The following is a 17,265-nucleotide window of genomic DNA, read 5'->3' as shown; positions in this document are numbered from 1 at the left end:
CGTTCTTTTGAAGACTTTTATGGATTCCAGAGGGAGACAATTCCTACTGCGAACTAAGTTTTTTCCTACATCCTTGCCACCTGACCACGTATCACCTACCACACTATAATCCCTAATTTTATGGCTACTTTGCTTGAAGCCTGTGAACATAGAAGTGTTACAGGGGAAAATACTATGGTATGAGAGGTGCGTCTTTCGTATTTGTAGATTGGAGATTTATCAAATTCCTTTCAGTACTGATAGTTGTTCTAACAGTTAAGTCTGCTTTTTCTAGTGAATATCCATTATTCCCATTTTTTTACTAATGGCCTTTCCATAAATTTTCTTTTTGCTTTTGTGAAATTTATGAAATTATTTTAATTTGTACAGCTGATTCTGCAAACAATGATAATCTGAACACACCCCCAAACACCCTGTGCTAAATTTAGTTTCATGATGAGCAAGTAAAATTCACATGTTCTTTATTTGTCCATATAATACACCATTTTTTTTTAAAGTTTTAAAATTAGATAAAAGCATATTAAATGGCAGGTGTATGAAGTTCTTCAGAAACAATGCCAGAACAAAAAATTGAATTACAAAATGTTAAAAAATATGTAGGTACATTTGAACTTAACATTCCACTAACGCATAATGTTACAGATATTGTCTAATGAAAAATAATTGTGCCACTTACCTATTTTTGCTGTTTCTAGGAACTTTTTATTCTGTACATAGGACGATTCTGTACAAAATATGAAGTCTACATTTTTATTACTTATTACCATAAAACAAGGTACAATGTATGTACAATATTAAAATGAAGCCATACTAAAGCCACACTAAAAAGACACTTGTAATATTACTTTTGACATTCCTGATGTACAGGTGTAATTTTGGAAAACGGGGGAAGGTGTCAGACACAGAACTTTACGAAGAACAACAGTCACCAAAATTCTACTTCAATTTTTCTTTTTATTTTGGACGTATTAGTTTTAGAATGGTTTAGTACAGGATTATAAGAAGTATAAATATTGGTAATAAACACGCTAAACCATTAGTGGTGATAGATTTTGGAATATTGCCAAAGTAAATGTTCAGTGGCCCAAAACTTCAAATATGAATTTATGGTGAACTTTAAGCCTTTAAAAATACCGTAATATTTCCCTTTTTGGTGAATGTTTATCTTCAATAAAGAACAGAGATAAAATCTAGACAGTGAAAGATGTTCTTATACGTTGAGCATCACACAATCAATCAAACATTGATATACAGGGTCTTTTTTTCCCCTCGGGTAACATAAGAATAATTCCTTTCAGCAACCTCTTGCACATACATACTGAACACCCAAAATCAAAGGTAACTGATAATCTACCAGCTAAAGATGGAAGTTCAAACAATGGTATATCAAAATACATAGACATTGCTTTACACAATTAAAAAAGCACCCTTTTTCCCTCAAAAGGAGAAGGCATCTTTAAACTGTTTTAATATAGTTTATCCTAATGGTAAAGCATATTCTTTTTCAAGTTTTACAGGAAATGTTTTCAGACACAGTGGACAATCCACTTAAAGGTTGGGTTGGTCTTTAAATTTAGTTGTTGTAAGCCAATATTTACCACCCACAATTTTCTTCCAATAGACAACGTAACAAATATTGGAAATCGAATGTTAAATGCAACTAACAAACAGCCCGCACTACATCTGCACAAGGTTACTATGAATGTCTGCTTTGCGCAAATTTTTTTTTTTTAATGGATGCAGGAGACGTTATACTTCCTTAAAAAGTAAAACAAAACTATTTTTAAAGAAGCCACGTTTTCATCTCTTTATGCATAAGACATTAAACATTAAGTTATATCATGTTACTGCCAGAGACAAAAGAAACTAATCACCCATTTAGAATAGCAGAACACATTTCAAACAGCTTGTAAGCAGGATAAGTAAGTCAAAATACTGGCCACCCTGAGAGAAATCAAATATTGAAGACAAAGCACTATATTTTTAAAGAGATTTTCCTCCCGTGCTTTTCCATCTACAACAAAAAGCTCATTACATGCAAGTAATCTTGTGGAATATATAGCAGCATTTGAAGATCATCAGCAACTCAGATGCATTTTCAGTTCACTTGTGAGGTGTATTTGCAGCACATGTGCTCTTTACAACAACAACAAAAAAATATTTTCACGGTAAAATTATGGTCATTATCTCCTCAGCTCTTAGACTCATTTAAAAAGAAGCAGAATGGAATTCAAGGGTCTGTTGTTCTTCTTATTTTAATAAGCTTGTGATTTTGTGTTTCCTGAAAGGTTATGTTCATCTTTCAGATAAAAACTGATGCAACCAAAATCACGCATAATATCTGCCACAGAATATTGAACTCCTAGAGCCCAAGAAAAATGCTGAGTATTAAAAGCTCAGATAAGGGAGAAAACAGTGAAAAAGTATTTTACTGACTTGAAAAAACTTAAAATGAAATTTTATATTCAGTCTATTCCCAGTCATAGTAAACAAATTTTCATTTTAGGAAAAATTCTTCTACCAGTTCATATCTGGAATACTGGTGTCATATTATACACTAAAGACTGGAAAATATGGCTTTAAATATACATAAAGTATTAGGACATGGTATATATATATCTTTATCCTAAGTAAAGGAGAAATAAATTTACAGAATTCTTAGAAAGGAATGATGGTTGAGGATTGTCATGAAAGTTACCAGTTTGTAAGCCATGTTTTATAATACGAAAGAATAACTGTGTATTTTCAAAACTGCTGGTATATTACAAGACAGCAATAATGTGGAAACAACTGTAAAGTTGAGAAATCCTAGAAAAAGTTTAATACTTATATTTGACATAATTTTACTGCTGAAAACACACATTTATCATTAGTACCAACTATTGGTCATTCACTTATTTAGACAGAAAGAGTTTATAGAATGCTCTTCTCAAATATGACTATAAAAACTGCATGTTATCAGCTAGCTGGTACTATGATAACACCTCCAGGAAATTGTGTCCACTTGATTATAGTCAACCCAATATTCTGCATATGGAATTGGGTAATTTACCATTGTTTGAACGACTAATCTTGAGCTGCATACTCTATTAAGTTATTGCCTACAGAACTGGGTTGAAGAAAGCTTTGACTTTGTGTGTAACTGATTGGTATGGCACAAAAAAGTAAGTTCTACTGTAGAACTGAGTCCAGAAAAAAAACTTTTCCTCCAAAATAATATTTCATTGTAATAGTTTAATGCCCGTCATGTGATATTAATTCATCAGCTCTGCAATGTGATTCCAAGGCTTTCATGGTATAGATATCCTGAGGCAGTTCTGACTTGCGTCGCACAAGAGGACGATCTTTTTTCTGATCTTTCTGTGCCTGAAATAGAAATAGAACAAAGTTGGCCAAAAATATTAATTACTGAACAATTACTTAAAAGTATTTCTTGCATGTCAGTATGTTCACTTATGGGAAAAGAAATAAAAAACATATGGGAGAAAGTTTATCCTTTCTCCTCTTTACCCCACCAGCTACCCAGTTTCAAGTCTCAACCATTTTTTTTTGCTAAAAGGAAAAATTAGAAACAACTAACAAATTCTAAGCTATTAGCAATCATGATGTTACTACCATGATTATCACTTGATAACATTTTAAAAAAATAAAATTATCACCTATCTTCTCACTTATTTTTCATTTCGTATGTCTCTACATGCAAGATAAATGATCTTAAATTTTTTCCATGCTTCTAATTACTTGCACTATTCACATATCTGAAAATTTAAGGTTCTGCTGTATTATTTTTACTGATGCTCTCTCAAAACCAGACAGTATCCCTATCAGAGTATCTTGAAACAATATAATGGTGTCTTTCTATAGTCCCCATGTCTGTCTCACCTACCCTAATTTGCCTGTTAGATCAATGATGTTTATTCATGTTCTTCTATAAAAAAAGTCCTTATAAAAACCGATTGCCTTTTACTTAGCCATTGATTTACTAGCATGTTCAAAAAGTTAGTAAGTCATGGGGGTCAAGTTTTATTTGTAGTAAAGAGTATCCACTAAAAATGCTCACATAGTCTGGCATAGAAAAAATTTCCCGGTCTACTTTCCTCAGTCATTCCATCACCTCTTCAGTATGGGCATTCTGCTACATTGCTAACCTCTGGCGTAAACCTTACTTTCACTGAAACTGCATAGAACTTTACATAGTTCCTCACTTCTGAAGTTTTATTTAAAAAATAAACTAAGCTGTCCTTTTGACTTGCCTTTTTTTTTTTTAATTGATAACTGTAATACCTCTTGTTTTAGCATCAATTTCTGATGGTACTTAGCAAGGGATACATAACTGTCTTTCCAGTATCCTCTCAAAGACCGATGCAAGAATGCTACCTAGCTTTCTCTCTGCAATACCCTAATCCTTAATCAACCCTTCTCCTGCCTGGTGACCCAGACTTATCAATCCTCTTGCAAGCTTTATACTTCTCACAGATTTCTATAAGTTTTTCTAATAATAAGAATTCCTGTTTCAATCCGTTCTATTAGCTCTGCTAGGACAGGACCTTTATCTTTGAAAAACAGGCTTATAACCTTCTAATCATCTCATTTACCTCTTGCACACTTTCTGAGCAAGGAAAAGCAGGAAAGCATGCACTCGGGAGAGATGGCTAAAGAATGCTCAAACAGTCCCAACCCAAGTTTCAGAATTTTAGTTAGTTTACAATTTGTTTCTTTTCCATTAGTGTCACTTTTTAATCCCCACCCCTTCTAACAATTGGGGGAGGGGGGAAATCAAGCTCGTCCATAGGAATGTGATGCACTCATTTTCCAGCTGGAACGTTATCAGTGAAGCTGTGTATAGCCCCAACATTATAGCTCTTGAAGCTGAATTCTTGAAGTTGAATTCTTTGTAGAAAAGAAGGTAAGACCTAGGTAGAGTCCTTGGTTTTAGTTTGGTCTGCCATTACTGTTTGTGCATTTTATACTGTATAATATTGGCCCAAATCCCCAAACACTTCCAGCAGTTGGGCCTGGGAACTTTGTACTTAACTGCTTGTCCCAACTACTAGTCTATAGTCATACTTTGGCTGCTTTTTTTCTAGAACTAATGTTAGAGCACGCAGAGTTAGGGTGTATGAGTTTTAATTCCCTCTGGCCAGGATGGAAAGTGAAGGTCTCATAAATCTTGAGAAAATGGTTACGTGCTAAGAAATAGCATAGCAGTACTCGTTTTTTTCAATAATCTTGTATGTACCTTTCTCCACGAGAACTGGTTCTAGGCTCTGGAGCTAGTGAAAGGAGGCCCCTCTCCCCATCACATGGGCCTGGCTAAGCTATCCAAGGTCTGAAGAAAGGCAGAGGTTTAGAAACTTTAATAAGCTCAGCGCTCCTCACTGACTAGCTCTAACCAGCGTTCCCATGCAGGGGAATGCTACCCTCATTCATTGCCCTGAATAAGCATATAATTCAGCCACCAGGATTTACATGTAATGCATAGGGTTCCACTCCAGAGATAAGTGTTTAAAAAACAGCAATCACTGAGCATGTCTTGGAGGCATTCCAGCATATCTTTTGATTTCAACCTTCATCCAAAATGCCATAGTATAAATAATAAATAAAATATAATCTTGCAGGATAAAGACACTGGAATTTTAAGAAAGTAATGTAGGAGGTTAGGTTGACCATATGCTTATTTTTATCAAATTTCTGTTTGATACATTGGTTCAAATTAACAGACTTTACCTCCGATCTCAACCAGTTTTTCAGCTCCAGATCATTTCTGTGGTCTTAAACTTTGCTGAATTTAGAGATATTCATATTACTGATATTCCTACCAGACACCTTAGTGATACTGCAATGCTCCCTGGCACCTCTCTATTTTCCATCAGCTCCAAGTTTAAATCTCTAGTCTGAATGTCAGGATTCTGGTTCCACTTAACTCAAGTTAAATTAAAGATACCTGAAGATCACTAAGCATTAGCTAAAGATGAAAAGACTGGAATGACCTTGAGTGCAGTGCCCTGCAGTAGGTAATGGAACATGACAGATGGTGGACTGAGGAAGAAGATCCATGAGTGGGCAAGACAAATGCACACTTTACACATTTTTTCAAAACACAGTAGCTTTAGCCACTAAGAAGGCTCCGAATAACAAACAAACAAAAATGTCATCGCTAGAATCTGACCATATTTTATACAAGTTTACCTTATGAAAAAACAAAACTGTTATATAGAGAAGAAAATAGAACATGATGTGGTAGATTTTAGCCATATTTTTAACTATCCTTAAAGCGTAATCATTGTTCCCATCACGACACAAAAAGCTATTTCTAAGTGAAAAGAAAATGAAAGTTTCTGTAGAAGAAATGTCAAAAGAGACCATACAGCAGATTCACAGGCATTAGAAATACAACACTGTATTCCTGGCTGCTACAGTATCACTTAAAAGTAGCAGCTCTAATGATGGTTATTACTCTAGGATAAATGGTTACAGGGCTGAAAATATAACCCAAGTTTATGTCTAGGATTAACAGTAATTTAAAAAAAGTAATTAATAATTTAGAGTACTTTGTTATCTTCACATGGCTTTACCTGACAAGCCTCTTCTTTCATTGTCTTTTTCAGCATCTGCAAATCTTCAATTAAAGGTCCATCTGTTTCCATTGCAACAGGACTGTTCAGCAAACTCGTGTCACTATATGTTGGGTACTAATAAAACGCAAAGTGTTAAAATAATCATTCTTAGTAGTAATACCTAAATACTAAGAGTGTATTTGAGCATTTGAATGCTATGATTAGTTATTTGAGATTAGCTTCAATATCTTATGCTTCCAGGCACCAAGTTAATAAATTTTAAGATGGAACTCCAACACTTTCACTTGGCAGAAGTGTCCTGTTGAAAAATACAGTCAGAATACAAAAAATATGCTTTGATTATCTGAGACTGAATTTTAAAATATTCAGATTTTGCCAGTACTGAATGTCTACTTTGGCAATCATTTATCTGAAACTTTATTAATACATTGTCTAGTGATTTGTGAACAGTGTAGCAACCCAAACACAATGATTTTACTTTCTGGTGCAATTTTGTGTTGGAAGAGAAAATACACTGTTAAAAGGTCAAATATGGTTAATATATATTTAAAATATTTTCAAAACAAAATACTAAACTTTTTTGTCTTGAGAAAGTAAAACAGCCATAAAAGTCTTTTGGAAATAAAAAACATCTTGTAGAAACACTTGCAGAGTATCTAAAGCTTACTGTAGAGCGATCTCAACATTTTAAATTCTATTTTAATTCAGATGAGGTGTATGTGGTCTTGAAATCAAAACTCATTTACGAACGCACACACACACTTTTTCATCCATTTTTCCTCATAAATATTTTAGTATCTGAGAGTACCAATAACTTAATGCAGATGAGACAAAACAGAAAAAAACTGACAGCAAGGATTTAACAAATATAATTATCACGATCTAAAATCTTAAAATGTATTCTTATGTCATGCAGAGTCAGGAATAGCTCTGAACAACAAGAACTGTCAGTAATTAGACAAATTAAAAAGTCAATAGGAATTCCAGGGGAAAAAAAAACAACTTAGAAATCCATTATAAAGAGTGCTAAAAGCATTTATAACCTTACGTCAATGCAGTCGAGCACTCAGTATTCAAATTAATAATTTTTATTTTAAATTGCTTCCAATTATTAGGTCTCTTCAAGCATACTATGCAGAACATACTGTATACAGGTTGTGTTAACCAGTTTCAGAAAATGTACACAGTTACAAAAAATTACTTGGAAAGAAAAGGAAATTTACACTGTAGAACTCTAAATTTTACTACAAGTCAATCCCCTTATTTAGCCAGACATACAATAGTTCATCATTTGTGATAGCAAATGACCACGTATATCAAGTACTCTTCAAGCAAGGCTTTTGTATGGCTTATCAGATTAGAAGAAAGTCAATTGCTGCTTTCATATGAAGGGTTCTTTTTTGATTAATTTAACTGATCTGTTGTCAACTGACATTTTGTTTAATTTTAACAAATTTTATTTGAGCAGTTTAGTAATTGTTCCCTGAGAAATGCCACAAGAGGAAAAAAAACATTTATGAAATTCCTCCTTCTTAGAAAAAAAGATGACCCCATACTTTGTTTTAAAATAGCACCGAGATCATAAAGTGTCCCACTTCCCGCTTACAGAGTACCGTTACTCCATCCTTCACCGCTTTAAACTCAGCTAGATGATGTTGGAAAGATACAGTACAGTAAGTTTCTTGCTGCAGTATAGTAAAATTCTGGCTGCGAAGTAACTGAAATGTTTGGGGGTTTTTTGGCCATAGCAGCAATCAGTATGATTGAGATAAAGGAAAACTGGCAGCATTCTCCAAGCAAATTAAGTAGGGGGGAAAAAACAACCCCAAGCCAAACCATGCCCTTCTCCCATAATTTCAAAATATAACTAATAGTCTAAAGGACCTTTGTTTCTTTATCAAAATTTCAGTTACATCGAGTAATGCCTGACAGGATGCTTTCCTTTTAATAAGAACCTGAGGTGCAGGTTCACCAGAAGACCGGCCCAATGCAAGTATGAGAACAAATGCAGCAGACGAGAACATACAATATTACTTTAATCCATTTGACACAGAGGAGAACTGACCAGTCATAACTCACAGTTTGCAGAAAGATCTCTTTTGTAATATATTGTTTGCAAAACAGCTTTTCAAGAGAAACCAATTATGGCATCTCTATATTTTCCATAATTTTGCACAATAACTTTTCAAACCACAATACAGTATATCTCCTATTATAAGAAAAGGAAAAAGTACTTCATATCATACTTTTCAGAAACCTTTTTTTAAAAAAAAGAATTACTTGCACAAGAGAAAGGTTACAAATTTTAAAAGTACTTTTATTGTATATCTTTCATAATACAATTAGTGAAATTGTTTTATTTCCATGATCAGTCAGACCTGTTTCCCCCACTGATATTTAACAAAACTAAAGTATTTAAACATGAACATGTTAATCTTTTCTAAATACCTGGGGATTTGATTTGGCTAGATTTTCTATTTTAACCCATGCTTCTTCCCGTTCCTTCAATTTTAGCTTCTCTCTGGGAAAAAAAAAAAAATTAGAAGCAAAAATGGCAACAGAAGCTTGGTGAATCTTGCATCACAACTTGCATACTTTCCTAAACATGAAGAAATTCACTAGAAGAATTCAACAGAATAAATTATTTAGCTGTGCATGTTTCAGCCTACTGCCTAAAATACCACTTACTGTTGACAGGGTAATTTGCATCATATCAATACCCCATGATCGCAAAGCAACATTAAAAGGGAAAAAAAATTGTATTTCCTCATGAAAGCAACAAACTGGCTGATACCAGTTTATCTTTAATAACCGCACATTGTTAAGAGTTACAATTAAAACAGAAAGAAGTCTTGATCTATGTTGAAAGTGTGTTTGTTTTAACTTTGTAATATTCAATTTCTATATTGAAACATAAGAAACTAGTATCTGACCATAAAAAAGGGCAGAGATTCTGTCAGCCCAATGGCTTCAGGTAATGGTTTAAAGGAAAAGGGCCAGAGACTCTTGAATTGAACACTAACAGAGAAGTACCCGACAAAACCACACTCATTCAATGGAGTCACAAGCCAAGAAGGATGACATGAGATGCTTTTTTTTTTTTTTAAATTAAAGTAGGAAAGGTTTGTTTCCTTATGCCTAATGTAATTCAAAATAGTAAAATCTAGGGTTTTTTTCCTTTCTTCCTTACAGATAAACAACTTATTGCAGAGACTAGAACGAACGAACACCTGTCTTTGAAAGGTGGTGGAGTTTAAAAGGGCTTTGAGCTTAAGGGTGCTAAAAATGCTCTCAGGCTTCAATGCATAGAGCAGATGATCCAAATGTAAAAAAAAAAAAAAAAAAAAAAAAAGAAAAAAGGGCAGTTATATTCAAGCACATACACAATTTGCCTCCAACTGTCAATTAAGTTAAGTTTGGGCTGGGGTGGAAGAACTCTTTAACCACCCCCTTTTTAAGTTCTTGTGTGGTACGGGATTTTTTGGGGGTTTGTTTTGTTATTACGTCACTCAGCACCCTGTCTGCCTTAGTTCACACTCAAAACGCCACCCAACAAAACCCCAAAAAACAGAGAAGAAAGGATTGCTTTCTCATTTAAAAGGGATTCCACTTATTTGCTATGAGGGAAGAGAGACTTACATAGTCTTTTTTTAAAAAGCAAATGTTCACATTTTGTTATCTATAAACACACACATCTCTTAAAAATTTGTTACACTACAAGCTCATTTCTACTTAAATTGTAACAGGGAACTTCAAAACTTGGACAAATCAATCTACATTAAGAATCTGTACTACTTCCAGTATATTGGTTTAAAATAGGTGTTTAATTTGAACCACTACTTGAAGGAATCTCTGTTCACTTTGAAACTAAAAATAAAATTCAAATCCAGGTATTTTCAGTACCTACTTTCTAACTATACTCCCCAGCCCCTTAAATGAGAGCCAAACTATTAATAGTTTTGACTTCTTGATCTCGCTTTAGTAGGCTTTATAATATACTGAATATACAAAAATTATGTCTATTTAACAAAATTGGAAATAGAGGAACAGAAGATAAGTGACTTTATGATCATAACAGTTATCTGCATTTTTGGGCATAAACCAGAAAAATTCTAGCTTCCAAATCCCTGCTCTGTTCACTGGTCTATGCAAGAATATACTAAACTCAGCAGGATTCTTCTGGCAAATAATGTATGAACGCTCTGTATTACAACAGAGTAACAACTTTATTTTGGGTAATTTTTAGAAAAACATGCATATGTGCTCACACACAATGCAGGGCTGAAAAATACTGGAAAAGTGTTTTGGGAAGAACTGAGTGACAACATGAAAGAAAACAACACTGGGTAAATAAAGCGTGTTAAAATAAACACAGGATGTAAACTAAACTGTTTAACAGATCTTTTACACTGGGCTCCACGATTAGCAGTGTCCCTCTCGAACAAAATTAATTTTTAGGAAGATGGTGACCCCCAGCAGTATTAGGCCAGAGACTACATGAAGCATCCTATTCTTAAGAAGATTTTACAGTTCATATATTACAAGAAGTTTCACCAAGTCAATTCTGAGACTGTTGTACTGTAATCAAATGGGCACAACTTCCCACTAAAGAGACAGTAGTTTCTTCAGAGTTAAAGCACGCTGAATAAATTATTCAAGAACAGACAGACACGCTGACATGAAAACTTACTTCAGTTTTTCTGCTTTAAATTGCTGTGTGCAGTCATCGAACAGTTTTTGGTTCATCTCCATGAAGAGTTTCAGAGCATTGTATATCAAGCCATGTATTGTCCTAGAAGTAAAACAACTGGTTGAAACCCAGAGTACTTTACACTTTGAAATCTATTTTTTCTGGTCAACAGTAGCCAATAGCCTACGTAACTGGAAAATCTCATCATTTCAGAATAAGTGGAAACAAAACTAATTAGTGGAAGTTTCAGTTTACCCTCAAAAGAGTAATTTAATTACCTAAAATTACCAACTTTGAATGCAGTTTTCCTACTCTATAGTACTACTTGTCACTTACACTTTTGATGTCTGAACTTTATTTTTAATACTATGTATATCAATACAGAACTAGCTTTGAAATTTAGTAGCTGACACTAATCAAACTAGGATTATTAGAGAAAAAGCAAGATGACATTAAACATCTTGATATAAGTAACTTACTGGCAACTGACAAATTCAAGAAAAAAACCATTAGTGACTAAAAGGAGCCTAGAAAAGACACCATTCATTTTGAAAACTGCCACGCAGCAACAGCACTCACTTCAACACAATTATGCCAGGACTCTTTAGAGAAGTGTTAGAAAAGTGAAGTGGAAAACATCAGAAAAATTAAACAAAAATAATCTGCTTTATGAAGCGCTTTTACAGAGTAATTTACAGTTCCAGTCTGTAATCTATTGCTGATCATTAAATCCAAAAAGCAATCAGTTAAGTGATTACTTTGTATCATACGTGTGAGTTACAAGTAAGAATGCAGCTGTCCTGGGTAGCATGACTTCTGCTCAGAATAAAATGAATGCGTGGCCTTGAAAGCCAGAAAAAACAACTGACAGCAATCCACATTTATTATGTACAGTTGCATCACTGAATCAGAATTTTATTAATAAGTACATTATTTGTTACTGCTTACATCCAGTGACAGTAACCAATCACTTTAAGATCACTTTATCTTCCATTTCTTTTCCTGTGTTTAGTGACAGATTGATTACACATTCTTGGCCAACCCATCAGCAGTCCTCAGTTCATGGCCAGCACTAGACCGTGATACTTTCACCACCCCAGCAGTTGCACAATAGCTCAAACAAAGAGGCACTTTACAATGGAACAGCTGCAGAAAGGAGCTGACCAGGACTGTTTTCATGCGTAAGTACTATGTTATTGTGGGGAAAAAAGTGAAAATAGTCAACGGAGAAAGAAGAGAAAACAATAAACAAAAAGAAAAAAAAAAGGAAAGGAAAAAATGACCTGATCTACAACATATTCCACTAGAATGCAGAAGAAATGCAAATCAGCAAAGACGTTAGAGATCAGAAATCAAAGTTAGTCTTTAGAAGTATCTGAACTACAGATTAATGCCAGATTTGCTACTTTATTAATAAAAATACGTAATGGATTAGATGCACTAAAACACTGTTTCTTGTTTAATGAAAAAAGGAAAAAACTATCTTCCTCAATTCTTAATATTTACTAAAAATTTTGACAATAGTAGTATCCTCCTTATCCAGCAACTTCAATGTCACAGAATAAACAGCTCAACATACTGTTAAAACTAGCAACCCAAAAGAACTGAACCACTTTTAAGCCTAAAACTAGACATAAGTGAAGTAGCAGAATTTTATTTGTGCAAGTGTTTCTTACTTGTTCCAATGTGTCTTTGAATTCCGGTACAAGGATGGAAACATGATGGGTAAAATTTTTGCTGCATTGTCACTAATTAAACTCATAATATATTCATTATTCCAGTAGTATAATGCTCGCTCCGCAACCTAAGATGACATGAAAAAAGGAACACTTCTTCAGACAATCTCTTAAAGAGCAAATAATTGAAACATTTGGCAAATATAAGGGAAAGGTAAGGAAAGTTACAACTTAGATTTGGATTTTTCTAGTGCAAATGGGAGTCATGGACCTGATGGAAAGAGAGACGAAAAAATTGCTTTTTCCTTGATAGGGACACGATTCGAACTATAACCTATGAACTCTGAAATTCAAGCAAAGAAATGTTTTCCCAAAGAAAGAGTATTTGTAGAACTCTATTACAAGCAGCGAAATACAGACACGATGTACTGAAGGGGTTCAGGTACTTCTGAAAACAGCGAGCTTTTAAGCCTTTATGTTAAGCATAACACTGAAGTGAATCACCCAATACGAATGCACATACCGCACTCCTGAAAAGAAACAATAAAGCTAACATTTGGAACCCTAAAATTTGACACAGAATTGAAGACTTCTTTTTGCAACAAATAAAATTCATTATGGTGAATAATAGTAGGTAATACCATTAACAAGTCTGCTTTATAAAAATCCTCATATTATTGTACATTCAGTAAGTACAGACCTGAAAGTGTGGACTGGACACACATTTGGCTAGCTGTCTGAAAAGAGGCTCCATAACTTTTACAAATTCAGATGGTTCAATAACATCTAAAATTTCTTCTAGTTCATTTAAAAACATGACTTCTTTTGGACTGTGAGTCTTTGGCCAGTATTTCAGCAGTGCCATTACAACCTGTAGAGACAGTGAACATAATCTTCATGATAATTTGACTTTACCTTGCACTAAATTGTATCTCATTAAGAAGTCTGATATTTTAAACAGAACACAAAACTCAGATTTCTTGTCCCATGTGACAGCAGTGATCAGATATGGTTCAGTGTCACAGAATAAAAACACTTCTTCAGAAAACAAAGTTATAGACTTAAAAGACATGTTCAAAAATAATCATCAAAAGACTAGCGAAAGTAACCTGACATCTAACTTAACATGATCATCAAATCAAAGTGCAAATTTGCTACTATACTATGGGGAAAATTATCTGCCACTTAAGTGATAGCAGCTTTCAATCTCTAATTTCTTGGAGGTGTACTCCAAAGCTCAAGAAATTAAGTTCTGCCATTATATTTTAAGAAAAGATTTACTATAAATACCTGAATTGGCAGGTGACCGACTACTCTAGGCATGTTGCTCTTAAACATTGAGTTTTATTTAATTGACTATATTACTATAATCACAGTCTGAACTTTCTTCATGATTATTAAATTACTTACCCAGCTTGCCGAAGTATTTTTTTGCCTAGCAAACCATGAACACTCAAAAGATAGGTGGGAGGAAGGGGGGGGGGGGAGAGGAAGTGGGGAGACAACTAAGGGATCCATAAAAATGTGACACAAAAGGAAGTCATCCGCCAGTTGGCTCACAACTCTTCAGAAAGAGTCTATACATCTGTGGGAAATGTTTCTGAAGTCTAATTGAAAAACAAACTCTCTCATCTATTGACTATGTAAGTAGAAGAATTTAAGTCTGAAAAGTGATACTAGTTTAGCAGTTAAATATATTTAGACATTGTATTTATTAGTGGAGTTATCAATTACGTCATAATTTATTAAATAATCTTCAAAAATACACAAAGTTATATTGAAGGAATAACGACTCTTGTGCTGTTAGCAATAATGTTTGTTATGAAAGAATGATGATTTTTTCCCCAAAGATGTCAGTTTTCAAACTGAAGTGCAAGATTTTAAAATTTTTAAGGTTTTTCTTTTTTTTAATATAAAAACTGTTTTCCATCTGTGGCAACTTGGTGCCAAAAAATATTCAAATAGGAAGACATTTTCCTTCAAAGGATATTTAAACCATGTTAAGTATTTAAAATGACTGGCAGAGCACTCAATCTTAAATTTAGATATTTTTGATGAGTAATTAATACAACCTTGAATGTGTATGTTTATAAATGCTTTTGTTTTGTGGTTAAAGATTAAAAAGCCACATAAAGAACAGAAATACAACAGTGTCTGTCTAGTCCTAGATGTAGAACTGGACAACAACCCCCTAACAGTACAGACTTCTTGAAAAACTCTTTTAAAATAAAGTTTATATTTATAGCAGTCCAGCTTTTTTATTTGAAAACTACAAGCAATATTTAATATAATCACTGACAGGATAACTCAATGAGAAATCAGTGCATCTTTCATGTATGTATTATTTAATCATGAAAGCAGACACTATGTCCTCAATGAAGCCTTGGGAAGTTTATGCAGATTTTTTTAATAAGAAGTCAAAAAGTCTCGTATGACAATTATAAGGGGAAACAAAGAGTCTTATTTTGTAATGACCAGAATTTTTGAAGGGGAACTTAGTACTTCGGTGATGCATGTGCTAAGTTTTTAAAGAATGTTGTAATCATGTACTAATTTGGGATCAAAAAGGGAAACAGACTTGGATGCGTTTTAGTTCAGATTTGTACTAGGAAATATGTAACATCCTAGCTGATGTCTGGAAGAAAGCTAAGATTTCAAGATCTCATAATAGCACGAATGACAGAATGTCTGAGATTTGATGTCTTAACAAATATTAAAAGCTCCAAGTAGAAGAGAGTTCTTGCTCAGCTGCATACTTCATTTGTTTCAAGAATCCCAGTTTCCATTTTAAAATGGAAATGGTTATAATCTAATAATGTGCACTCTTGTTAGCAGCAAGCATTTTACTGATTGCTACCTAGTGATTAAACATATTAGTTCTTCCCTACTTAATATTGGGTGTAACGACACAAAACACTATATACTATCGAGGACAATTAAAGTATTCATCTATGCAATTATGGGCAGCCAGACCAAAGTCTGGTTTTGTCTATGGTCCAAACTTGGTAGACGTGAACAGGATCTGACTCAAAAGCCTTGCATCAGTAGGTAGCTCTGTGTACCAGAAATCTGTGTTCCATCACAACATCAGTCTCTCAACAGAGCACAGCTCAGGAAAGCTAGTATCTGACTACGCCGCTTCTGGATCAACCATCTCATATCCAGTCAGCCAGAACAAAATAAGCAGAATAAACTCTGGTCTGTTTGTAAGAGGTATGCTCTTAATGTTGTTTTAATTCATTTTGGACATTGCAAACAACTGTTGGAAAAACTGATTTTGATAGATCAAAATGGTGAAATATTCAACTCTTCCTAATAAAAACAATTACATATCAATACTTTGTTCCCAAAACCTCCTTAAACAGTCTACAGATGAAAGAGATGTTAATATTCCAAAATATATAATAATAGCAAAATAAACTTACTGGTTCTGTAAGCGTGCTGTCCTTTTCTAAAAATTGAACTACACAGTACGCCAGCTACAGTAAAAAAAAAAAAATTTATTAATGCTCACTGTGAAACTGAACACGCTTTGAAATCACTAGCGTAAGTGGGGAACAATACTGAATTCAAATAAAAGCACAACACTCTTTCTGTTATTTTACAAAAATTATTTGGCAGACAATTTAAACAACAAAAGGGTAAATACGTATTACCAATTTTTCCCAACCCTCCCAAGTCTGTCCTCACCTTTTTCTGGGTTATAATATAGACAAACACATAATTTGGTATTTTCTTTTTAGACCTAGTACTTTGCATTTCAGCACACTTCATCTTTTCAAATAGGATTTAAAAATTACAATCTTGTCCTCTAAAGTGCTTTCCACTCGCTAACATTTTGGTGTCTCATGCTGATTTAATAAGTATTTTCTATTTCATAACCTAAGTTAGTTAAAAATGCATTGAACATTTGTAAATCTTAGGATTTTCTATATATGAGAACTAATAGTAACTATGCATATCAATGTAAAGCTGATGCACGCTGAGGCTGAATTATGGTATTTACCAACTTCAATTCTGAAAATGAGACTGTGTATCTGTGCCTAAATGGTGAACTATTACATCCCTTTCACTCGATAGGCCGATAGTCCCAAAGTAAATGGGAGGATCACTGCACACCTCATGAACTGTTTAACCATTTTTCTAATGTCTCTCCATTTATGGAAGTTCAGCTGATGAGCCCAATTTCTTTCCTGGTTTTGATGATTGCTACCAAGAATGTCCCTAGGTAATCTGAGGAAAGTACAAAGATTATTACATCTAGTGTTCTCCACTATTCTAAAGTAAATTTGAATTGAATATAGAAATTAGCTTCTTCATG

General features: G+C 33.9%; 1 protein-coding gene across 3 annotated transcripts in view; it reads right to left on the bottom strand.

Moving 5' to 3' along the window:
• Window positions 1-444: 444 nt before the first annotated feature.
• The window catches only part of PPP2R5C (protein phosphatase 2 regulatory subunit B'gamma), an 87,086-nt gene continuing 70,265 nt past the window's right edge, over window positions 445-17,265 (bottom strand). For all 3 annotated transcript variants that reach the window (XM_076345468.1, XM_076345469.1, XM_076345470.1), the window contains 7 exons: window positions 16,370-16,423; window positions 13,645-13,815; window positions 12,945-13,072; window positions 11,269-11,370; window positions 9,027-9,099; window positions 6,576-6,692; window positions 445-3,366 (listed from right to left, as the gene is read on the bottom strand). In XM_076345468.1, coding sequence (XP_076201583.1) covers window positions 3,235-3,366; window positions 6,576-6,692; window positions 9,027-9,099; window positions 11,269-11,370; window positions 12,945-13,072; window positions 13,645-13,815; window positions 16,370-16,423 — 777 coding nt within the window. In that variant the 3' untranslated portion in view covers window positions 445-3,234. The remainder of the gene's footprint in view (window positions 3,367-6,575; window positions 6,693-9,026; window positions 9,100-11,268; window positions 11,371-12,944; window positions 13,073-13,644; window positions 13,816-16,369; window positions 16,424-17,265) is intronic.

This window comes from Aptenodytes patagonicus, chromosome 7 (assembly GCF_965638725.1).
Source record: "Aptenodytes patagonicus chromosome 7, bAptPat1.pri.cur, whole genome shotgun sequence".
Classification (NCBI taxonomy): Eukaryota; Metazoa; Chordata; class Aves; order Sphenisciformes; family Spheniscidae; genus Aptenodytes; species Aptenodytes patagonicus.
Note: the sequence above shows the minus strand (reverse complement) of the source record. Positions and strands in the feature narration are given on the sequence as shown.